At 37.9% G+C, this 25565-nt stretch overlaps 3 protein-coding genes across 4 annotated transcripts; 2 read left to right on the top strand and 1 right to left on the bottom strand.

Annotated features, from left to right (window-relative positions):
* Positions 1-1306: 1306 nt before the first annotated feature.
* LOC135617896 (sulfite exporter TauE/SafE family protein 3-like) lies at positions 1307-6274 on the bottom strand. The gene is made up of 12 exons (XM_065118634.1): positions 5839-6274; positions 5562-5721; positions 4958-5158; positions 4807-4871; positions 4687-4714; positions 4516-4607; positions 4348-4434; positions 4220-4270; positions 3917-4138; positions 2140-2233; positions 1807-1947; positions 1307-1608 (listed from the first exon to the last, which is right to left on the bottom strand). The coding sequence occupies exons 1-12, from the start codon at positions 6058-6060 to the stop codon at positions 1523-1525; spliced, it is 1449 nt and encodes a 482-aa protein (XP_064974706.1). The 5' UTR covers positions 6061-6274; the 3' UTR covers positions 1307-1522.
* A 1581-nt stretch (positions 6275-7855) lies between these two features.
* On the top strand, positions 7856-20073 carry LOC135617893 (uncharacterized). 2 transcript variants are annotated; one of them, XM_065118631.1, is made up of 15 exons: positions 7856-8217; positions 9686-10079; positions 10167-10344; positions 11979-12118; positions 12206-13433; positions 13522-13622; positions 13752-13896; positions 15397-15465; positions 15558-15603; positions 15715-16103; positions 17314-17399; positions 17526-17661; positions 17946-18111; positions 19034-19116; positions 19434-20073. In XM_065118631.1, exons 1-15 carry the CDS (start codon positions 8097-8099, stop codon positions 19566-19568), a joined length of 3417 nt encoding a protein of 1138 aa, XP_064974703.1. In that variant the 5' UTR covers positions 7856-8096; the 3' UTR covers positions 19569-20073. The 2 variants fall into 2 exon arrangements, with proteins under 2 accessions (XP_064974703.1, XP_064974704.1); XM_065118632.1 differs by lacking the exon at positions 7856-8217 and having other exon boundaries at positions 9941-10079; positions 10153-10344.
* Positions 20074-20466: 393 nt separating this feature from the next.
* On the top strand, positions 20467-24693 carry LOC135617894 (uncharacterized). The gene is made up of 5 exons (XM_065118633.1): positions 20467-21020; positions 21103-21140; positions 22192-22462; positions 22790-23076; positions 24165-24693. Exons 1-5 carry the CDS (start codon positions 20619-20621, stop codon positions 24595-24597), a joined length of 1431 nt encoding a protein of 476 aa, XP_064974705.1. The 5' UTR covers positions 20467-20618; the 3' UTR covers positions 24598-24693.
* Positions 24694-25565: the final 872 nt, after the last annotated feature.

Raw genomic sequence — 25565 nt, 5'->3', positions numbered from 1 at the left:
AGAGAGAGAGAGAGAGAGAGAGAGAGATGTGGAGGCAAGTAACTCCAACTAAACTATTCAAAGAGGCGAGAGCGACTCCTCCTCAGCCTTGTTGCAGTGCACATCCTGATGCAAATATATTATTTGCGGTAGCCCTTTAGTTATTGGCAAAACGAGGTGAGATCCGGCAGAGGAGATACACAACCGCCCCCCTCTCCTATTCATCTCCTCTTCGATTTCCTTCGTCATTAATTATCATCTCTTCCCTCACGCACTCCTTTCAACTGGAGAGATGCTCTGCATCTGTTCACCATGAACTGGATGGATAACGAGGGACCCAAAGAATCCACTGTCCATGGCTAGCTTGGCCATGAGTGACACAGTAAAGGATACAGTTTAAGCTGGCTTTTACCATTCTGTGGGGGGGGAGGAGGAGAATCCGGCCACTTATACACACCATCCTGCAGACCGCAGCTTCCTCGTCTCGTCACGGAGATGAGCTTTCATCTTTCTTCACCCACATCGATGGTGGAGTCCCTTCCACGTCGAAGTTCCGGCTCACATGGATCCAACCGCTGAATGCGGCAAGTTTGAACAGCTCGAACGGAGGTGCTGTCCAATAACTCGATGGGTTCGATTATATTATGGCCGTATCCGCACTGGAAGTCAGCGTGGGGTTATGGCGTCACAGCTTGCTCTACACTGTGTTCATTAACTTCTCTCCTATTATATACTTGGAAGCTTCTTCGTTGACGGGTTGCAACTGGGCTTCTATAATATGTCGTTCATTTCGTCGAACACCTTGTGCAACCAGCTCCGGGAAGATTCCCTCGTGTCATTTCTTCCCTCTTGTGAGGCCTTGATACGGGGTGAGGGTTTGGATCATCGTGACCGTACGATGTAATCTATTCGAATGGAAACAGTAAGATTAAAAGAAAAAGATGATAATTTCGCTTATTCTCGACCTATTGACTTTTCTTGAACGGACGTCATCTTCCACCGTCTGGAAGTAAGCCACCGCAGGTTTGACTTGTCGTGATGGTAGAACGCTGTATCGCTGGAGTTGGAACGAGTCTGGAATCTGTAGTGTATGTCAAATCAATCAACGTTGCCTGTCATTTGTTATCCAAAGAGTTCTACAGTTGCAAGATAATAATCCAAGAACAGTTGTTGACATAGAGTTTTGTCAATGCACCTGTTTGACTTTTCTTCATGACAGATCCATCACATGAATAGCCGATGAAATCATTAGCCTCGCAAAAGAATGGGCTCATCGTTTATCAAATAATTGCTTTTGTTTTCATAACTCAAACTTGAAAAATTCAGTGTCATTTCTTGAAAAAAAAGTGTACAAGATTAGATCAACAAATCCAAGAACAGTTGCCAGGAACTATTTCTTGCATCAGTAAGACGAAAAGAAATAAAAATTCGAGATCCTCGTGTTCAAATTTGCTATGCCCGAGGGTCCATTCCACCAATTAGAGATCTAAAAAGCAAAAACTTTGAGGAAGACAAAGTTACACATGCTGCAATGTTTTTGTTGCTATGCTTGGTATCTGCAAAGGTTCTCGAAACCCATATAGTCATTATCCTCAATTTTCTTGATCATGTTGACGATGCCAACTCCACCTGCAACGAAAATTTTAGGGTGCATTAACGCATGAGAAGATGCCGGCAGATAACAGACTAAAACCACTGTTAGATGAGTAATAGCTAAATGAAATAATAACTTGCATGCTCACTCATTTTCAAGATACTTGTTGGTAAAAACGAAAGATATCAAGTTTACCGAACAAGGTAGCATTGGCAAAAGAATCATTGGTTTACCTAACGAGATGGCACTGATAAAGATCATTGAAGCCAATATGAAGATGATGAGAGATGCCCTCCCGATTAATATGACCAACCTCCTTACTACATGTTGCCCGACAAAGGCAGCAACGGTAGCCACGAAGATGAAGTAGACAGCTGCCAGAACAAAAGCAATTAGTCAGACGACATGTTTACGGATTTCACAATTGTAAAACAAGATCAGAAGATCATCTTGGATCAAAAATGTTTCCTCTAACTGATTATTGGATTCAACAATTCATTAAGCATGAAGCTTTGATTTTTTTTATTTTTATTTCATTGGCAAAGCACAATGGTAAGTTGTGGTACCATATGGGACTGGAAAACGGTTTAAAAGGTAGTACTCTACAACAGACAATGATGATGAGAATGTCATGGCGAAAGTTGCAGTTGCACTTGAAACCTGCATAAGGCTTTCAGGGTTAGACTCAGTTGAGAAATTCAAAAACAAAACTAATTATATAGACAGAAATAGATGCATGCAGTATCAGAATGTCTACATAAAACAACATGCTGCCACTTTCAATCATTCTCAACAACATCCTTAAGTCTTATCCAGCTCATCCTCCCAGCTTGACTTCTTAGAAATTATTAAATGGTTCTATCATCATGTCCTTCTCATGCTATACAACAGATCTTCCTACAACTTGTGAACCAGAAACCATCATTCGATCATTAATCATGGTTTGTTTTCAATGCATGCATCACAAGATTATTTCGACGTCAATATCTCTGAAGAAGAAAAAGAAAAAGTATAAGGAAAAAAAGATACAATGTTGTAATCCTTATACAATCATTATCTTACAATCCCAGTATCTAATTTCCACTTCCTTTCCCAACTTTGACATTTCTATTTGGCCTTCTACAGTTGATAAATGACTGTTGGCAGTGAAGTTTCTGATCACCAGCTGGAAATTTACTTTTCTATTTCAGATGGGAACCATTCAGGCAAGACATAAATTCTTAAATAACTAAAAATGGCTATTATAGTGGACTGCATTCAATATAACCATCAACCATGACTTCACTTTTTGCTTTGAATTTCACTGGTCTATTCACCTTGAACACAATTAACTTGTTATATTACCAACGCCATCATCTATACATGACTTATATTAATGTGCATACTCCAATTTGTTGTCTTGGAAGCTCTGAACATATGTGTCATCTTATAACAGACAACCTTGGTTGCAGCATGCCGCCACTTCTTGATTATCTCCTCTCTTGGATGCATTTTATTGATTGGAAGTAGTCATGCATCTTGAAGAATTACCATAGCCTCGTCCCTAAGCATAATGAATGACAATTCCCAGTCTCTCTCTTTTTCTTAAGAAATTTCCAAAATTTGTTTTCCTTGAGTTAGAGATTTCATCCAATTGCATTACATTTCAAAAGATGTACTTTTCTTGTTGATGCATGTCATATGACAAAAAGCAGGAAGTAGGCCAGCTATCATAAATTTAGACCCTAAATTTTTAGACTGGTACTATATCATCATCGTAAAAAAAAAAAAAACCACACCTTTGGTTTCCTATCCCCATGGTTTACATTTTTCTATGTATTTAAGATTTGCACATTGGTTATTGCAGTTCAACCCAAGGATTTAGATCTTGGTCCAAAACCTACTTCGATAATCTCCATACTAGTACAGGTATACAGGGCAGTGTACCAATCCATACAGCCCAATAACATCTGGAAAATATAACAAGGAATTAACACTGATTATCATCCATAGTTGTTTTCAGACCAGTATCAGAAACCACAGTTTCACCAGTTTACCATGACTATCTCCAAGAGTATAATAGATGCGATGAGCTAGTTACGTAACATCAAATAAGGAACACCTACTTACATGCCAAGGTATTCTTTGACAACAGATTCTGAAAAATACACCAAAAATGTGAAAAAAAGGTTTACTCAAATGTAACTAAGAGAAAAATAACACATTTTGCATGATCTATCTCGTTAGAGAACATCAAGAATGGCATAAATTGCAACTTCATGTTTCCTTTGTATCAGTGACACATCAAGCAAATCTCAGGTATTAATAACCATTTCTTGAACAGGAAAGAGTGATATAAGTCACCTGAGGAGGTATGCCAAGTTCCAAAAACAATGGACCCAAAATAAAGCCTCCTCCTAGACCAAGAAGCCCACCTACTATACCGGCAATTATACCAGACAAACAAAAGACAAATAATTGACTGACTTTCCAATTTGTCCCTTCATCACCCCTGGATGCAATTACTCTCTCTCCTTTGTATAAACTAATTGCTTCATGCAGAGTCACTGCAACTGAGACAGGAATCTGTACATAAAAGGCCTCATTATTACATTAAAACTCCGGAAACACATTAAAATGCTTAAAGAACAAAACAAATCATCATACTTGCAGGAAGTTCAAAATCCAATACCATGTCGAACACGTAGCCGTGTGATTCTGCGAAAATAAAATCAACCAACTTGTATCAACTAGCTTTGAAATCCTTAAACAGTAGATATTGCCACAAGTCTCACCTTTGTAACTTGTAGTACAAGGAATAATACCCACACAAAGACAAGGAGACCAAGCTCCTTCCAGCTAACATTTTGAAGAACTGGGACCTGCATTTACAGACATGGAGTCCAGCATATTGGTGTTAGCAAGTTAGAGATAAGAAATTAAAATTTGTACTGCTATACGACCTCAGATTCTGCTGTCATTTCGACACCCTTTCGATCAATATCGCTGGGACCCAGAGGAAGAGATCTATATTCGACTTCTTCACTCCCTCCACCTAATATAAATGGCAAAGTTGAGAGGACCCATCTTTGAGCACTAAAGATAATTGTACTGACAATTTTCCCCATCCTTACCATTAGTTACTAAGCGTTTATAAGCATCCTGAAATTAGAAAACGAGTAGTCTGATAGATCAGAATTACTTGCGTGCATACGTATCTCAATAGAAACTAAATAAAGGGATATTGCTGCTACCTTCTTAAGCACTGTCTCCTTTTTCCAAGTGTCAACGCCTTTCATGAAAGCCTTGGTTGATGACCCTAAGATATTCCACCAAATTATATCAGAAATGCTCTTTGCCCTTTAACAAAACAACAGTGACCATACACATCAGGTAAGAGATTACCCAAGAACAGGACAATCAAGAGGATTGTGACCATCCAGTCAGGGAATATCACATTAAAAATAACACCAATACTGATTCCAAGCATAAGCATGGGTTGAATAAGCACTGCCAGGTCATAGTCAATAAGAGGCACATCTAAAATTGGATGCCTCAGCTTAAGGTTGAAGTAAACGGTGGACCCTGCTGCGCCCATAATCATGCCTGCCCAAGGAACATGAAGATTTCAGTACCCATGAGAAGATGCATTCAAAAGAAAATGAATCAACCATAAAACCAGCCGTTATACTACAAAATTTAGCATCAACAGCATCATAAAATATGCTACACAAAATAACAAGAATGCAATGTGAACTTAATTTTTCGAACTAACTGAAGATAATTGGTTGCTCCTCAGCAATATTACTAGTATATTCTGCGAACATTCCCAAATTCATTATACTTGCGATGTAACTGACCTGTTTAATTCCATGGCAAAAACCCTTCGTCGGGGACAAAAAAGGATGAAGGAAACAATGTCATGAACCCTAAGCAAAAACAATCAAAACAAAAAAGAAAACAAAAGATACAAAAAAGGAAAATTGAAGCTCAAAGGAAATGTTCTTACATTTTGACATCGCTGTGGAGGATTTGGGATCAAACCCCACGATCAGGGAAAGCATGGGAACGAAAATGCCACCACCACCAACGCCCCCCACACTGCCAAACGCTGCTCCAAAGAACCCAATTATGGTGCCCACCACGATTTGCCACCCAAATTCCAGGGGCTATCGTATCGAAACAACAACCAAAAAGCAAAACCACGTTAATAGCAAGTTTCTAACCATTTTCTACAATCTAACAAAAACCTATCATAAGATGCAGAAAGAGAGAGAATTTATTACCGGCCAAACAGGATGGTAAGAAGATCCATCGGCTTGCCACAAAAAATTTGAGACCTTAAAAAAATAGTTCGATTCAATATCCACTTCATTTACGCTCGTCTTGTCTTTCGAAGCCTCAACTCGAAGGCTTTGCTCCGCCGAAACCACCGCCGCTGCCGCAGACAGGCAACAGAGCCCAACCGCCACCGCCGACCCCAGACTCCGCCACCGTCTCTCTTCCATCGAGTTGCCAACTCTGCCACAATCTCCGCAAAGAAATCCAATTATTGTGCTCTCTAGTGATCTTAAGAGCAGAAAAAAAGGAAAGATATCGGAACCCAAGTCAATCCTTCTCTCCCGACTACGAATCCACCGGACGACGAACAGCAACAGAAGAAATTTTACGGAAAAGATCGGAAAGGAGAATATTCTGCCAACGAGAGGATGAAACGGGGGGAGCGGAGAAATCAATGGAAACCATCAGCGGCCGCTATAAATCGAGAGCGAGGAGGGTATCACCGGGCGGAAACCAAGAGCCCCTCGACAGGCTGCGAGGAACCCTCGCGAATGCCAAAGGCTCCGCGATCCGTTCCGTAGCGGGTGCGCGAATCGCACCGCAAGGGCGGCAACCGAGGCGAAATTAGAAGCGGCCGTTGGATCAGTCGCCTTCGTAGCAGACGCACACGTAATGTCGCGGGAGCCTCTGCGCGCCGTACTACCAAAACGTACCGTCGGGCAAGTCCTGTCCCGACCCAGTCGCCAAACAATTAAACACCAACTCCAACTGGCCGATACGTTGGGCCCCACAAGAGGCTTCAATCCTTCGATCGCTATCGACCAATCAGAAAGTGCTCTTCGACGTTTGATGGTTCGGCCGAAATACAAGATCCACTACCATAGTCGCTGCCGTAACATGTAATAGAAATGGGATGCAGGTTTCTTTTTATAAGACGGGATTCGATCCCAAAATCTTGTAAATTTGCGGAAATATTTACCCACGAATGGATGAAGTGTGCGTTTGTATGCAATGAAGAAGGCAAAGATGAGGTGTTGGATATATAATATAATAAGTGGTGTATATTGTTAGATATATAATATAATAAATGCTAATTTTAAATTAAAATTGATGTATAATTATACTAATAATGGTTCGATATCAACTGAGGCTCTATACACATACATCAAATCTTGTAAAACTAAATCACGATACTTACTCAATAATGCTCTAAATTAATTCAAATAGCGAGATATCGATCCTATCGATATTATAATTATACACAGAGCTTTATAAGTTATTTTATATTTTTAAAATATATCTGAATGAGTCTTTTACGGTATAATTTTAGGATCATTATACTTATGGATGAACATTAATGTTGAGGTTAGTTACATCGGAATCAAGCGACAGTCGATAACATTCGAGAGAGCAACATTATGTCAATCGCATGTGATTAAGATATATTAGCTATGAAGCATGATTATATAATATCGAGATGTTGATTATTTTTATCAAATAATTAAAAAATTTATATTTGAACATAAAAAATATTATTAAAAAAAATGCATGTAAATCTAATGTTAATAGGGAACAAAATTATCTTCTCTATTCAAACATATGAAAACAACACATGAATTTATAAAAAGTAAAATTGAAATTTTCTTTGAAACAATTTGATCTTTTGAAAAAGCCTAAAACTTAGGGGTTTTTTTTTCGAAAAATTGTTCTAAAAAATATTAATTTGAAGACAAAAAAAAAGGTAATTGGGAAATTTTATTGGGGCGCTTTGCACCGAAAGACCAGCAGTTGTTGACTGGCAGGCGTGCGCCCAATTCGTTTGGTTTCCGAATTGGGTCGCACCGATTCCATCTGCGGTTTATGTGACTTTAATAACCTTCTATTTTCTTTAGGCTCATTTATCGTTATTATTATTATTATTTCGCATCAGGCTCACCGCACCCTCTGCGGAGTCGAGAGGCGAATCGAATAGGAAGAAGAGCCGAAGAGGGAGGGGCGGAGAGAGAGAGAGAGAGAGAGAGAGAGAGAGAGAGAGAGGCTTCGTCTTCGGCCTCGGCTTCGAAAGGTTGTTGAACAACTGCTTAGTGTAGACAGTTCTACTCGTATGTGGAGTCCGATCGCCGCCGGTCTCTTTTTTGAGCCCTAATTCTTTGTCTTTCTTCGATCGCCCCGGGAGGCTGGGGGGGCGGGAGAGAAAGAGGTCCGATCGGAGGGTTTTGATCCTGTGGGTGCCCGAAATTGCGTGGCGATCCCATCGCATCGGATGGAGGGAGGAAGGGGGATGAGCACGGGAAGGCAGACGGTACGGGACTTGGCGGAGGAGGCCAAGAAGCGGGTGGTGTTGCTCCTCATATGCGTCTTCGGTCTCTCCTACCTCATGTCCCGTATGTATCGCCCCCTTCCACTTTTTTCACATGAATTTCTTAAAGTTGTTTGGGCCGATCTCCATCGATTGCTTCCTCTGATGCTCCAACTGCTGTTCAGTGTTCTTCAAGAGCAGTTTGATTGATTCTGGTTCATTCTGCACGTTTACCATGACTTGCACTATATTTTAGTTTAATTTTCTTCTTTTTTTCTTTTTTTTTTTGGATGGACGTGACACTAAGAGTTTGATGCATTGTTTCCTTAATATTTGAGGTTGATCATTCTTGGTCGCGTACCACCGGATTAGATCGTTTGGACTTCAGTAGATGCAACTTTTGATATCCATTGGATGACTCAATCCTGATGAAAAATGGTCCGAATTTTGTATAATTACATATAGCTCATATCTGACTATAACTTGAAAGTGCAAAATGGCACCTGAAATTGCTACTTATGTGGGTGATATAGTTCTTCAAATTAACTACTTGTGAATAACTAATTGTTTCATTTTCATTTTGTGATATCATTCCAGGACATGCTCTCAACTAACAATTTCTTCTGTCCATAATGAAGATTTTGTAATTTGCATAGACAATATGTTTGTATACAACTCTATGATCTCTTTGCATTTACTGCATTTAAGATGTGCTGTATTAAGAAATTGTCATTCCCTGTAACTTGATATCCTAATATTGAAATATCTTGAACATCATGTGGTTGTTTATTTTGGAGTTGTTTCAGTGATCAGAAGACATACTATTCTTCTTCAGTGACTATTATGGCAGGCACTAGAACCAACCAAATTGATGAAGTAATTCAAGGAAGTGAATGTTGGCATGAGTAACATTCACCAATCTACCATCCGTTTTGAGTACCAGCGCACATGAGTTGCCTATTAACTGATACTCAAGCTGAATCCTGTTTAATTATGGCATCTATAAGATAATCAGACAATACATTTTAGTGAGGAAGCACTTATGTCTTGCTTATGCTTCTAACAGTAGTACCCTGACATTCCTAGTACCATGTGTATGTGTTAATCATATAGTTCATTTCTCTGATTTACTTGGTTTAAGGAAGAAATTTAATGCAAAACTATTAGAAATATGATATAAATTTACTCATATAAGATCACATAACTTCTGGAAATTGAGACTAAATGTCCTTTCCATACATGGTGGCCTTGTAGTAATTTTTTTGCTAGAGAGCGTCCATCATAAAACTCACTTACAATGCATTATAAGAAGCATATTTATTTTTTTCTAGAGAAGGAGATGGAAATTATCTTGGTACTAGCTCATGACCATAAATGCATAGTGTATACATATATATTTTGTAGACTACCTCTCCCTTTCTCTCTATTTGTGTTGTTTGGATTTGCTGTTCAATTCCATTGTTTTTGTCTCCTTTCTTGTTTGTATTTTCTGTTCAATTATATACATACATATTTTCCTTTCTCAATTCCATTGTTTTTGTTTTCTTTCTCAGTAACTAGCTCCTCAGTTTGGGTCAACTTGCCTGCTGCTGCTGCTATTATCATATTTTGTCTTTATTTGTCACGTGACCTGGATATTCGAAGGAGGAGCACAGTGTCTGACAAGCTTTCCCTTGTTGATGAATTTACTCAAAAGAAATCTGTTGAACTTCTCAAATTTTCCCTTGAAAAATCAGACTGGAGAAAGAAGGTGGATTCCCCTCCAGTTGAGGCAGCAATAGAGCAATTCACGAGACACCTAATCTCCGAGTGGGTGGTTGATCTTTGGTACTCACGTATAACATCAGACAGAGATGGTCCAGAAGAACTAGTTGAAATCATGAATGGCGTCATTGGGGAAATTTCTTCTCGTGCAAGAGATATAAATCTTATTGATCTTGTGACCAGGTATTGGGCCTGCCTGTACTTAAGCATTTCTAACATGCTTGACAAACTTTTAATATTAAGTCTGTCCTAATAGGATGAGTACTTCAGGGATATTGTCAACCTGATTTGCAACCATCTGGAGCTTTATCGGTATAGCCAGGCTAAGATTGGGAAGCAGGAAATTATGAAGCTACCCACTGACCGGCGAGATATACAGATTAAAATTATTTTAGCAGCTGAGAACAAGTTACATCCAGCTTTGTTTTCTGGAGAAGCAGAACACAAGGTTGTATATAAGCTTAAATCTCTCATTTTTTTATTAAACCTATATTGACAGATTATTTTTCTTACTCTACATGCTGTATTAGCCTTATATATATGTGTATATATATATATATATATATGTGTATGTGTATGTGTATGTGTATATATATGTATATATATATGTGTATATACACATATACATATATATATATATATATATATACATACATACATATATATATGTATATGTATATGTATATGTATTTATATGTATATGTGTGTATATAGACTGACATATGAATTGAGAATTTAGTGGTCTATGGAATTCAATAAAGAAAAGCTAGGGTCTTGTGATGCTCGATTAATTGTAGTCATGTTGTGAAATTGATTCCATAGGCCAAACATTTGTTTTTAATCTATTGATGTGGTAAAGTTCAATATTTTTTGAGTTTAGATTTTGTTCACTGACTAATTTTATTCATGTCATTCCTAGTTCCTTATCTGTTTGTGCTTTTAATTTCTCTAGAGGAACTTGTTGGTTTAATTGAAGTTTGCTTTCACTTATTTTTTTATGCAAATTTGGGAATACTTTGTTTATTTTTAATGCTATTAGGCCTGTTGTTGACATGTCTTTTCTTTCTGGACATTTTGTGCAATGTGTATTCGGGGTTTTCTTACTGATTAGGTCTTTTATCCTCTGAACAATGTTTGTGGATCCAAAACTCGTTTGTGCATGGATTAGAATCCTTTTCAATTGAAAATATGAATAGGGTCAGTCAGATGACTTTGTATTGCATCGTTTTCAATAGATTAAGACACTAAGTAGTATTACAGATATTATTCAACATAGAATAAGACCAAATCAGAACATACAATAGAGTTATCTAAGCTCACAGTGTTGGTCGAAGTCAAATCATCCATTGATTTTGCATAAGCCACTGTTGGGTTCTGCAAGGACAGAAGTGTCTTCTTGGGCTGTATATCCTTGTCAAAGAGTTAAAAGTTTTATTTTGAATGTGACTGTGATTCCTGTCAAGGAAACAATGTAATGAAGAGCTTTACAACTTGATATTCGTTAACTTCAAGTGACAGCTATCAATGTGTCAAGTATTTGTGGTCCAGGTTGCTTGAATAATAATGCTTTAAGTAGCTTTAGGTCTATTTTATGGTTTGCACTTGGTAGTTGCTTTGTCATCTCTTTCTTGTCTATATTAGTTTCTTACACCATGTAGAACTGAGTGTTAACTGTGCATTAGATAGTAATTCTGTAGTGTCAACACTATAGTTGCTTTTCTGGTGATACAGTATGAACTTCTTCAGAATCGACAAAGTGTGTTTTTTGGGCACAGTTGTATTGAATGCCTTCTGAATTAATCGCTTGCTACATCTTGTAGCTGTGAAATAAATGTCAAAGTAATATTATTTGACATCATCCTTGTTATGGAAATGTCATTGTTCTGTTTAAAAATTGTGCTATCGAGCCTTTTTAAGATTTAATTGGTGCACTTTGTCTAGTTCCTCTCTATCTCATAAGATGAAACTATTCTTGGGTATATGGTAGAATGATATTCTTTGACTATTTCCTATTTTTACATCTGATTAACGTGAACATCTCACAGTAACATTCTTATGTTCTTTTTATTTATTATGTACCAGGTTTTGCAGAATTTGGCCAATGGGCTTATGTCTATAGTTTTCAAGCCTGAAGACTTACAATGTTCATTCTTCAGCTATACAGTCAGAGAGCTTCTTGCTTGCACAGTGATTAGGCCTGTTCTGAACTTAGTTAATCCAAGGTAATTGCTTGTTTCCTGTCTAACCACTTTCTTGATGTTCCGTAGACTTTATCCACTACTAGTTTATGGCTTTTATTCAACTTCCAGGTTCATAAATGAAAGGATCGAGTCTTTGGCTCTTTCCCATGCCAATAAGGCTAGCAAGAAAACTGGACCATCAGAAGAAGCACCCATAGTCAAGCGAAAAGCACATTCAGTACCATCTGATGTTCAAATATCTGGATCACTGGATCGGTCAAGTCCAGGCGTTGAACTTGTTCAGTATAAAAATGACACTTGCAAGACCAGTTCAGATAATCACAGCATAGCTAATGGGATATGTTATACAAAGAAGGGAAAACGTCCAAACCTAGAAACGATTGATGACTCTTGTCCTGATAAGTCAGATTTTGTCTTTAATGAAGCTCAGAATTCTTTCTCAAATAACTCTTTGCTATCAGATTCTCAATATCATGATGGAAAAAGGAATGGTGCAAGTGAGTGGGCGGAGATGTTGGATGTTATCTCCAAAAGAAAGTCTCAAGTTCTTGCACCAGAACATTTGGACAATATGTGGGCAAAAGGACGAAATTACAAAAAGAAAGAAGTCTGTAAGCCAGCAAAATCAGTTGCACAAAATTCATCTGTAGGATTTACTAACACTTATTCTGGTACCTCAAACCAAGACAAAACACACCCAAGTGATATATCCAAGCAATATGCTATCATCTCCAAAGTAGAAAGTCTGCATGCTACTGATTATAATGCGTCTAACCAGTCAAACCCATCACTTCAAAAAAGAACTGAACAGCGTAATCATGAAGAGCTTGAACAAGAAAGTGAAAGTTCCTACACCTCTGAGGATGATGAGAACAGTACCGTCATGGGACTTGATTCCCCTGGAACAAGAGTTTGGGAAAGCAAAAACAAAATAAATGCTGGTGTTTCAAGCATAAGACATCCTCTTGAAACATCTGAAAGTCATGTAGCAAGGAAAAATAGTAATGTTTATGTTCACCATCCTAGGACATCAGGAACATCATCAGGAAGAAAAAGGTTTAGGTTAAGCAATCAAAAGGTCCCACTATGGCAGGAGGTTCAGAGGACATCATTTTTGTTGGGAGATGGTCAGGATGTGCTTAATGCCTCAAAAAACGATACAAAAATATTGGAATTAAGTGATGAGTCAGATGTGGAAGTTAGGGGTAGAATTTACAGTGGGGCTGTGGCTTCTTCTTCTTTTTCCTCTGTTTCAGCATCTGAGTCATCTTATTCATCTATGAAGTCTCCTGATATCCTTGTATTAGCGGATACATTTCTGAAGTTGAGATGTGAGGTGGAAATTCTCAGGATCTTTCATTTCTTTATACTTCCATTTCATGTGCTAGTTGTAAGCACTATGCTGATACATGATGGATCTGCAGGTACTTGGGGCCAATGTTGTAAAAAGTGGTTCAGGAACCTTTGCTGTGTATTCAGTTTCTGTGACTGATGCAAATAACAATAGCTGGTTTATAAAAAGAAGGTTCGCTTGATAAGGCAGTATGATGTATCAGTTGAATTTTTCTTAAACATTTTGACATTTGGTATGCACATTGCATAATGGACGTTCCTTTTTCGGTATTTTCCTTAAGGTTATGGGCTTTCTTGTTAGGTTTCGCCATTTTGAGGAGCTACATCGACGTCTGAAAGAGTTTCCTGAATATAATTTAAGTTTGCCACCCAAGCATTTTTTGTCATCTGGACTAGATGTTCCTGTTGTTCAAGAAAGATGCAAGCTTCTTGATGTATATTTGAAGGTATGCTTATCTTGAAGTACTCTTGGTGACAATGCTTGTTCCACAAGATTGCTTACGATTATGTTCAAGCATGCACCCGGCACCTTTTTGGTTTGCTTCTCAATTTTTTCCAGACTTTGGCCTTCAACTAACAAAAAGTTGCTTGGTCATAGCTATGCTGAGTATCTCAATCTATTAGATTTAGCTTTGAAGGCATTCAAGATTCGTGCTAGTAACATATACACAGTTATCCTTTCCTAAATAATGCTGAAAATTATACTTCTTTCTTGGCACAACCCTTTTAATTTATTCTTAAGTAAAGGACGTGGTTCCAAGATGTCTTTTGTAGCATGCACATATGACAATTGGCCTTGATGCAGTACAACTACTGGCTTGTTCAGTTTGTAGCATAGTAACATTCGCATGCAGGTGACAAATAGGATAAGAGTCCTGGATAAGAATCTGGAACATGGTGTTTAAGTGATGCTCCTGTGTTGATACCTATAATGAAAGATAGGGTTGAAAGAGTTTGTAACACAATCTTTAGAAGTTCATATGCAAGCATGCATGTCCCCTTCTGTGCAGATATCTCTGGAAGGGTAACCAAGTACCTTGTCTCACATCATTACCTTTCTCATTAGCTTGCTTTTAGTGAGAAAAGTCCAATACTACCTGTCATAGCTCATTGATTGAGAATATTAGGCCACTTTATATATTTTTGATGTTTTTGTTAAAGCCCTGTGTATTGTGAAGTTATTTTCTTTTGAAATCATCTAAGATATAACGTGCAACACTGGAATTTAACTTGTCTTAACCATATTGTATGGAGTCCTAGTGAGAAAAGTACAATACTACCTGTCATAGCTCATTGATTGAGAATATTAGGCCACTTTATATATTTTTGATGTTTTTGTTAAAGCCCTGTGTATTGTGAAGTTATTTTCTTTTGAAATCATCTAAGATATAACATGCAACACTGGAAGCTTCAACTTGTCTTAACCATATCATATGGAGTCCTTTCCTGCTTAGTTGATTGATCCATACAATCATATTTGGGTCCTCTTCAGATACAATACCTGAGATGTCTCCAAGATTCTCTGAAGTTGGGACTGAAATATGTAATGTCAGATGTCGTGGTCCATATTCGGTATTTGACTATTTTAGAGGCATCACAGCATAGGATCATCAACTGGATGTCATTAGCTATAGATACTCTTGGAAACCTTATTATGGTCTGTACTGGTGGTTCAAAATAATACAACAGTTGTCCGAGACAGAGACAAATGAATAAAAACAAGTAGGATTTCGTATGTTTCATGCTGCTTCCCAATACCATGATATTGCTGGTGCCATTCCCTCAATAAAATATGTGTACCAATATGGTAGGGAATTATGGCAAGAAACCTGAATTCTTGCATGATGCTACTCCCAATTTATTCTCTCTTTTATTTTTGGTTTCTGATAACCTTTAGTCTTGCTATTCTGTCTTTTAGTGACACACTTGTCTTTCTTTTTGCACAGAAGCTTCTTCAGATTCCAACCATATCAGAGTCTATAGAGGTCTGGGATTTTCTCAGTGTTGATTCACAGGTTGGTATTAAACCTAATATGATTGTCATTTTTGTTGTGTCCAATATCTTTTTTGGCTGAACAATTTTTTTAATGTGCTATTCATGTTGCAGACATATGTTTTCTCAGATTCTCTCTCCATCATCCAAACATTATCAGGTTTTCATTTCATGTTATTTTTTCTTGGTGTGGACTTGAATTGTTTTCTTCATATCTTTCGTTGGATATACTGATATAAATCTTCCTCATATCTGATTTTTTTCATTCCAGTGAATCTTGATGTTAAGCCACATGAAAAGAGTGCGAAAAGTTTTGATTCCATTGAAGATGTCAATAGCCAGTTATTTTCTGCAGAGAAAAATCAAAATTATGAGATCAAAGACAGTGCTACACCAATGAGTAAGAGTTACCCTGAATCTGATGGTTTAAGACTGAGAAAACCATATATGGAGAAAATTTCAGGTCCAGATACTAGAAAGGAGCAGAAGAATTCATGTCAGGACAAGACAGGAAGTGATCCAGAAAGTAGGCTTGGGAAGAATGTTCCATCTACTGGCAAATCCGACCAGCTAAAGAAACACTCAGTAGTGGGGGTTGAGACTTTGCAAGAGAGCTCTAAAAGTATTCATTCTGGTGGGGCCTTCAGCATTCCGACTGAAGTAAGTTCGTAACTCCTGTATATATAATAAAAATAGGGAGTTCTCTCCATAAGGTGGCATCTTGTTTGAAATTAATAGCTTTGCTTACAATTTTCATTGCTAAGCAAGTTAAAAACAGGTAAAATGAATGGTTCTGATTTATTGCCTAAGTAATCCTCAAAGGGATTGTACTCAAATATGTGCTCATGAAAAAATATAAACCATCAATTATTATCTTAGTATGTGCCAGTTGAATTTTATTTATTTGAATGTTTCTGAGCCATTATGACAGAAAAGCAATCATATCATGCCTTAAGAAATCAACTACTTGCTTTACTTGATGCAGCGGGTTAATGCTGCCCTTATGAGCGATAATATGTATTTGTTCTATAGTTAATTGCAAGGATTCAATTTTGTTTGGGCCGGTTTGTGCTGACTGTTATTACTGGTCCAGGCATGAACTGAGACATGGACCACCCCATTTCAGATGGTCTGTTTCAGTCCTTTATTTTAAATGGCTTCATATTTTGTTTTTTTGTTTTTTACTTCTCAACGCCCTGAGTCCTTATGTGCCTTTAGGGTCTTGCACGAGTGTCTCCCTCTTTGCTCTCCACAACCTGATCGCTGTTTCCTGTCTGCTGTCACCTCATTTCTGGCACTTCTTGTCCTTCTGTTTCTTCTCCTTCTCTTCCTCTGTTGCCTGCTCCTCCTCCTCCTCCTTCCTTTCCTTCTTTTTTTCATTCTTCCTTTATTTCATTTCTTCTTCACTCCCCCTCCCACACATTGGTACCATCATACACAGTTCACCATGTGTCAGTATCGCTAGCATGGATCGGTTCCATACCGGATTGGTACAAGTTTGGTATCTGAAATTGCATTCCTTGGTTAAATGTCTATGATTATAATTATTGCTATTAATTTTGATAGGTTGTCCAACATTGACTACTAAGTTCTCACTTAAGGTTTAACCAGTTTATGTGCCAACTCTACATCTACAACTTCAAAGTTTGCTTATAGCTAATTTCATGTCGGGCGCTTCTTTTTATTACTATCCATTTAACAGTTCCCTTTCTTGATGCTATTACGTTTCATGTGCATGACAGCACCCTAAGGCTTTGCTGTTTTTGATGCTTTCCTTTCTGTCTTTATCCATTCAAACTGTTTCTGAATGTGTAAAAAGTTTCTCTATCCAGTTGCTTATGGTATTTTATTATCTTTCCTCCTAATGCAGTGGGTGCCAGTGCCTCCAAATTTGACTATTCCCATATTGAATTTAGTAGATGTAATTTTCCAGCTGAAGGATGGCGGTTGGATCAGGTGTGTTTACTGTTTAGATTATATGGTTAGTTGAGCAAAAAGGTCATCATTTCTGCTTTATGTTACAATTTTTGTTTACACTATTTTAGTTGCATACTAAATGTATGTGTGTTTTCTTTTGTATAGGCGCCAAGCTTTTTGGATCGCTAAGCAGTTATTACAGTTGGGAATGGGGGATGCTTTTGATGATTGGCTTATTGAGAAAATCCAGCTTCTTAGAAGGGGAGTGGTAATTGCTTCTGCTATCAAGCGTATTGAGCAAGTAAGGGAAGCATTTATCATACTGAATATAAGCATAGCTGTGCATTTTAAAAAGAAACATTGTGGCTTGCTATCAATTACAAGTGACCTACTGTGGCAATGCTTCAAATATCCTACAATTTTCTCTCCTTGTGTTCACATGCACTATTATTATGGTGAATTGTAGTGTACTCAAAACATTTCAATTACATCTCATTTTTACACTAATTCCTTCATTTTATGTGGCTTACTAATATACTTTTAGTTCCACTAAATATTCTGACCTAATTTTTGTCAATTGAACAGATTCTCTGGCCTGATGGAATTTTTTTAACTAAACATCCTAAACGAAAAGCTCCAACACCAGTTTCTTCACCGGGCACTCAGAACAACCAAAACGCTAATCCATTGACTACTGAACAACAGCTAGAAGCTGATCGCCGGGCAAAATTCGTTTATGAACTAATAATAGGTAAAGCTGATTCTTTCATTGTTACCTTTTAGTTAGTCAATGTATATTTAATCTATATTGCAAGCAGGAAAAGATTAAGCAGTCAGTATGATATCTATTATATACTGAGGCTACAGTGGTGATATAGTTATACCAATACCTGGAAATGATGTTTGCAAACAATGGAATATTGTACAAAGGGTTGTACTTTTTCTATCTGTGACTTTATACCTTTGGTTCCGTTGGTTATTCTGTCAAAAAGGAAGTTCCAGATGGCAGCTGGTTAAACCCTATAACGGAACTTGAATCTGTGGAAATACCTTTGCTCTTTATCTTCTCAATCATATTGGTTCCTTTTTTCCCTTTTTTGTATGTGTTCTTTTTCTGTTCCTATGTGTGTTCTATGAAATATAAAATTAAATAATTCAATATACAAATGTGGTAATTAACTTTCACACTCTATCTTTGCATACAATAACTTGTGATTCTTTTGCTTTACTTTGACACACGAGAAAGCTCTACATTTAAGTTGTTTAGTGCTGTGCATTTCAATTTTCTAATGCACACTTGTTTGAAGTTTGTATCTCTGCTATCCTCTGTGAGTTCAGCATGTTTCATCTTGTTTCAATTAAATGAATGATACAGCAAATGTGCCCATGATTAACTTTAGCGTGAGAAGTAAAAAATCATAAGAATTAATTGGTTCATAATGCTTTGCTAATGCCTAAGACCTAATGAGTTTTATCGCTTAAAGAATCAATTTACTTATAAGCAATAAATAAAAAAAGAACAGGTAGCTTTTTTAACTTTGTCAATGTATTACATATGATGCTATCTGAAATACTGCTAATATTGTTCTCTACACAAGTTTCATGAGTATTCCTGACATTGTGATTTCCCAGTGCTTCTAACATTCTACAGTACTTTCATTCTTTTTCTGCAGATAAAGCACCAGCTGCTTTGGTAAGTCTTGTTGGCAGAAAGGAATACGAGCAGTGTGCTCAGGATATATATTTCTTTCTTCAGGTACATTTTAAAAATGGACTGTGTAAATATTAAGCATGTGAGATAACGAGATGCAGCTAGAATCTTTATATGCTCGAACTTACTATGTTTCATGTCTTGAAAAATAAATATAAATTCTGGCCTGTCGAGTCGCAGACTTGGGAAACTTGGCAAGTCATGGACATGAAAATCTAATAATTTTTATATTCAGAAGTGTTTAACGTAGTAAAACACTGAATTAGATTGTTATTGTGAATATGATACCCTGTGGTCTTGTTCTTGTGAATTAGATTGTCATCTAATAATTCTTAATCAAGTGGTCTTGTTCTTGTGTACAGTCCCCTGTTTGTTTGAAGCAGTTTGCACTAGAACTTCTGGAGCTTCTGTTTTTGTCAGCATTTCCTGAACTCAATGATGTTGTAAGGCGATGCCATGAAGATAATCAGCAGCTGGAATCAGAAATCAATCAATGAACACTCTTATACAGGACCATGACTGATGATTCATGGGGGTGGACCGGGTGGCATGCTTGTTTGGACCAAAGTGGTGGGTGAGTTGCCGACTCTCATCAGCAAATACCGTCATCTGAAATCTGGCAAGACCATGACTGATGATTCGTCGATGCATTTACTTGGGAAATATTGTGCATAAGCATTAAGGTATTGGCTTACATACCTAGAAGCTGGTTTCTCCTGGCTGCAAGTCGGAGATTTTTGAGCGCTTGGTCTGGTAATTATAGCAAAAGTTTTGTATTTTTCTGTTGAATGGTGCAGTTATATAGTATTCCTTGGCTCTTCATCTGCAAGAAGCCCTTTTTTCTGTTTTTTTTCCGGGGGTTATGGAGGCCTAATTGTATAGTCTTTTGTTTCTTTTTTTTTTAAAAATGTTTTTAAAGATTTCGGCACGTGATTCAGTAACCAAATCAGTGGTGTAAAGATGACGGATGTGATTGGAACACGTAATCTCCAACTTATTTAACTTGCCCTCTCTAATTTTGTTTGTTTAAAATATTGCTGCCATAACTTTTATTCTCTTTACTAATTTTCATTTCATCCGAATCCCAGTTTTATTTGGACACGGATTCTGTGCTGGTGTGCATTTGTGTGCCTCTTGATTTTTTCTGGGTGCCAAATCGAATAATGTTCGAACACTCTACCTGTGATTTGAGACGCCACGCAATTTGTGTTCGTCGAGTTCTCTCGGCTCGACTCCGTCCGTGGCCGTTAGCGTGCAAGATTCATCCCAAAAAAATCGACGTGGGACCCACTCGGGTATCGTCGCTCGTCCCCAATCACAAGACCGGTAGTGAACCGGGCTCACGAACCGGATGCGAAACTGGTTATCGTTTAGGGGAAAAACCAGACGGTTTCCCCCGCGCCCTGGCAGCGGAAGGCCACTTTACCGCACCGTGGCGTGCGCAAGATCACAGCCACACACGCTCGCACCTCACCTCCTCGCTTGCCCTTGGCCGGCCCCCTCCCCCCCCCACCTCTTCCCTCCCCCGACCTGGGAAACAGAAGCCAATGGCTTCCGCCTCTCTTTCCTTGCGGTATGCACTCTTCTCCTCTCTTCCTTTGTCCCCATCCCATGCCGCAAACGAGGCCGCCCCGCCTTCTGTTATCGCCTCCAGGCCGTCGCGGACCGCTGCAACTCTGAGGCCGCAGCCGATCCGCGCTTTATCTTCGTCTTCTTCCTCCGCCTGCTCATCCGGCCGCCTCGTCGCCTTGGCCAGAGCGTCGTTCCCCAAGATATCCTCTGGGATCGATGAGGATCCCGCGACCGAGAAGTTCTTGCGCAACAATTCCATCTCCGACTTCATGCGCTTCAAGAAAGGTCAAGTCGGTGGCCACTCTGGTGAATTGCAGACCGCCGTCGTCAGCTACCGGAAGCGGTTCCCATGGTCGTTGCTCCATCCTTTTCTTGAGGTAGTGCTGGCTGTCTTCTTCTTACCGCTTCTTTTGGTTGTAAAGGATTTGATTATTGATTAGTGCGAGTTTGTCTTTGCAGGTTGATTTGGTGTCGACGATCCATATTGCAGACAGACAGTACGTTGGTTTCTCCCAAAGATAAATCTGTTCATTGTTCTGTTAAGCTTCTTCTTTACTTTGTTTAATTTAGTCCATCATTTGGTACTCTGATTTGTCTTGGATGCTTGAAGTCAATAATTTCATGAACTGGATGTGGTTAGACAAAGCAAATTGCCATTAGGCTATGCATCCCTCTCTCGTTTGATATGCTACTTTTATCTTTATGTTATGATGCGGTCCAGTTGAATGCTATTCTGCATGTTTTTTTAGTTTAAAATGCATGGACTTTGAGACAGACTTACGAGCTGTTCTTCTTACTGTTGATTTTTAATCTTCACTACTGCTACATTACTAGTCTCAACCATGTCTAGAATATTTTACACTACTGTTCCAACCTAATATGCAAAATTTATACTCACTTTGCTGCATTCTCCCACATATATTTCATAACTACGGATTATTTTCGATCAAAAATTGTGTGGCGGGGAAGCTATTTAAGGTGTGGCACGGCATGTTCGAGAGAGAGGTATAGCTACATCGTTAGATGAGGCAATTTGACCAACATTGGCATTAGGATGGATAGAGGGAGGTCTAGCAAAGTTCTATTAGAAACACTGAAAAGAGATCTGCTGGCTCTTAGTTTAACTAGCAACATTTCCTTCAAAAGAGCTCAACAACAGGAAATTTAATGTAGTGACCCTTTGCTGTAAACCCTCCTTATGGCTTGTTCTTGTTGTTGTTGGACTTGAATCACCTGTTTGCTCATTATTCTTCTTTAGGGATTTATAAGATTTTACTGGGGCTCTTGGAAGTTTCCATGTCACTGATTCCACTATGCTGAAAGACAATACCGATTCAACTTTCTCACGATCTTGTGAAGTTTCTCGAGTTATGGAATTCTTCTCTCTTTAGAAGTTTGCTTGAAGTTGTTTAACTAAAGATTCAATTGATATTCCTTGTGATAAATAATGACATTGGTACAATAGTGCTTTTCACTAGCTTGTTTTGTGTTCAAAGTTCTTTTTCATCCTCTTAATGAGACTTACCAATAATTTGTTTTGGTATACAGGTACTTTGAGACTCTTCAAAGAGGACTTGAATATTATGATTGTGTCCTCTATGAGATGGTAGCAAGCAGGGAAAGTCTAGAAAATAGAATAAACTCAAAATCCAAGGGACAACTGAAACATAAACGATCCAAAGGCTTTAATATTATTGGATTCATTCAAAGGCAGATGGCTAGAATTCTGTCACTTGATTTCCAATTAGATTGTCTTGATTATGAAAGTCAAAAGTGGCAACATGCTGACCTTGATTATGAGACTTTTAAATTACTTCAGGTACTTAATATCTTAATTTTCTCTTTGTTTTTTATGTATGTGATGCATACCACTTGAAATAGTAAATAAAACCTCCAATTGTAACCTAATTATGGAGGTTCCTAGAGCCATTAGTCTAGTAAATACCCACTGCACCCATGAATCTTTTTAGTGCGTAGGAGTTGATTGTCTTATATCATCTTGTCTCTGAACTTCAATGCTAAGTTTATATATAATAAACTTATACATATGGATCTGGTTTGCTTTACTTTCTTTTTACTGGCTGAGGATGTGCTCAATGTGCTTGATATTTTTAACACTCTACATGTTACTTGCCCTTTTTTCCAGGATGAAAGAGGTGAAAGCTTTTTCACGCTTGCGAAAGAAATGACCCTCAGATCTACAAAAACCTTGGTTCAACCTGTTTCCACAACAGGTGATCTTGGTCCTTGGAAATCTAAGCTACTTTGGGCTTCACGTGTATTGCCCATGCCACTTGTTGGACTTCTCATTATTAGTAGCGTATGCTCACCATTTGAAAGTTACAGCACAGAGTACTCTGAACTGGAAGCACTTTCCAGACTTGATATTGGAGCTGCATTGAAGATTTTCTTGGCCAAGCGGCTAACATCTGAGTGAGTGTTTCACCTCCTGTATATAGTCCTCTGGTATACATCCCATATATTAATGTGCAGTTCCAGAATCATGAACAGTATTTAGGGATTGTGAGTGTCCTTTCAGTGTTCTTGTAATTGATTTTTTTTCCATGTTGAAGTGGCAGGCAATTTATTAGAAATTGACGTCTTCAGTAATATGTTAGTGGCATATCATATTTTTTATTGGATGCATGTAATATGACATGAATAGTTCTGTTAATAATACCAGAATGGGCATTAATGCCTTATCATGTTACATTAGATAATATTACCATAATTTACCCTGTGGGAGTATTTTACTTTTTTGCATAGCCTATGGGCTCTGTTAGTTAGGACTCGGACTCGGACCCTTCGGTCGAATCAGGCATATCATCGGACTAATTGTTTTATGTGTAATAAAGTCCTTTTGATGTTGCATTCACCAAACAATTTTTATTGACAGTGCAATTTTAGATGTCCCCAATGTATATATTACTGTGCTAGAGATTTTCTAGCTCTACATGTTAGATTCTGAAGTTGCACACAAATATCTCCAAAATTTTCTTAGTGGGATAAATATCTTATACAAGAGAGTATCAAGTGCCTAGCCAAGATACCACATCACTTAGTGGGATTTCCAAGATCAACAACAAAGATCCCAAGTCATTTTCCAGGAAAAAAAGGGATTAGTTTAATAATCTAACAAGGTTCTTATAACTTCTCTCCGGTTGAAATTCTTTGGCAAGTTTCATTTTCTTGAGCCCACACAGTAAAAGAAAAGTTCTTTTAACTGTAACAAAAACAAGTCATTGAAATTTGTCTGATATACTTCATTAAAAATGTGCAAATTATGTGCAAATGTGTAGGCCCTTAAATATGCAAACTATGTGCAAATTTAAAAATGAATGATAGGCATCCTTGTGAGTCTTTTAAATGAATGTAATGTAAGTGTTTGGTTAATTCATCTTTACTTTCTGTTTCACATTCGAAATTTTCTATATGGATTGTTCGTTTGATATCTAAGCCTAAAATGCTCGTTTTATGAAAATGATATCTAATGGGTATTACCTGGGGAAATTCTTGTGAAGGTTTACTGAAATAACTGCGGCTATAGAGGAAAAATCAGTGATCATTGGTGAAAGGAACAGAGTTGCAGCTGACGAACTGAGGAGAGCGATAGACAATGGGCACCAGAGAATAGCAGTTCTCTATGGAGGAGGTCACATGCCAGATCTTGGTAGACGACTGCGAGAAGAGTTTGACATGGTCCCTTCTCATGTGCAATGGATAACAGCATGGTCCATAAAGAACAAGAAGCTCGACAGCCAGTCCTTGCCATTCCTCAAGGCATTGGCAAAACTTTTGGGCTGGCCTCTCAACAGGTATCAAACACTGGCTTTGTTAATATTCTCATCTCTTCTTGCGCTTGATCTTTGGTTCTGGGAGCTGTTCGTTCAGACTGCAATCAACTTGGCTTCTTCAGCTGCATTTGAAGTTGGTCTATCGACTAACATCATGTGATTTATGTGATCATTTTATGCTAGGAAAACTGCTATGACCTTTTTATGTATCTTCACATACAAAAAAAGGAAGGTTAAAGCTAATCTTTTTGTTCTACCACTATTCCTTTTGTCCAAAAAGTCCTGCAGGAAATCTCTCAATAGCCACTTGTATGTCCCATTTAATTGCCTGATTCAGCAACCTATTCATTTGCTTGAGAGATGTTAAAATGATCTAAACCTTCTGACCAGATTATAAAAGGATTGTGGGGCAATTGATATTACTTTTTTTATGTATGTTGGTGAATATATTTGGACTATCAAATTACACTTAAACTGGTGGTTTTCTTCCAGTGTTGCCTCCTCATTATGTCTCAGGATAATGACTTCAATTCATCAACCAGTGTAGCAGTATCTATCTTGGTTAGGTGATGCTGGCCTTGGAGAATCATGCCTTTGTAGGAGTTTGGTTGTTGTTTGTTGATGAGGAAGAGCCCCATCCTTGAATTGAGATGCTTCTTCCTTGTGCTGTTTGCAATTTGATCTCATTAATCTGAGCTACATAAATAATTCATCTTGGAATCTCCAGAGAGGTTGATGAAAGTAGTTTACTCATCTCTTTTATTTATTCGCTTAACTACAGTTGCTTATTATAGATTAATTTAGTTATTCTAACTCTAATTCAACCCACACCCAGAGAGTTCAACACTAATTTCTCCAAGAATGTGGTGCACCAAATAAAATCAAGTGTTCAAAATTAAAATTAAAAAATACTGAAAATTATCATATTGTTCATGTCGATCATCAAAATCTGTAGTCCACAATCATCCGACTTTTCTCATATTTTTTATTAGAATTAGTATTAAATAATTAATGTAATCGAATCAGGTGGGCATTTAAGATTAGAGGAGAGAGTCATCCTTCGTAACCTCCTATGAAGGGGTCTGTAGAATTTGGATCCGCTTCTTTGGGCGTCCGATAAGGTACAGG

This window comes from Musa acuminata, chromosome BXJ2-7 (genome assembly GCF_036884655.1).
Source record: "Musa acuminata AAA Group cultivar baxijiao chromosome BXJ2-7, Cavendish_Baxijiao_AAA, whole genome shotgun sequence".
Taxonomy (NCBI): Eukaryota; Viridiplantae; Streptophyta; class Magnoliopsida; order Zingiberales; family Musaceae; genus Musa; species Musa acuminata.
The sequence above is the reverse complement of the archived record's forward strand: the minus strand, read 5'-3'. Positions and strand labels throughout refer to the sequence as shown.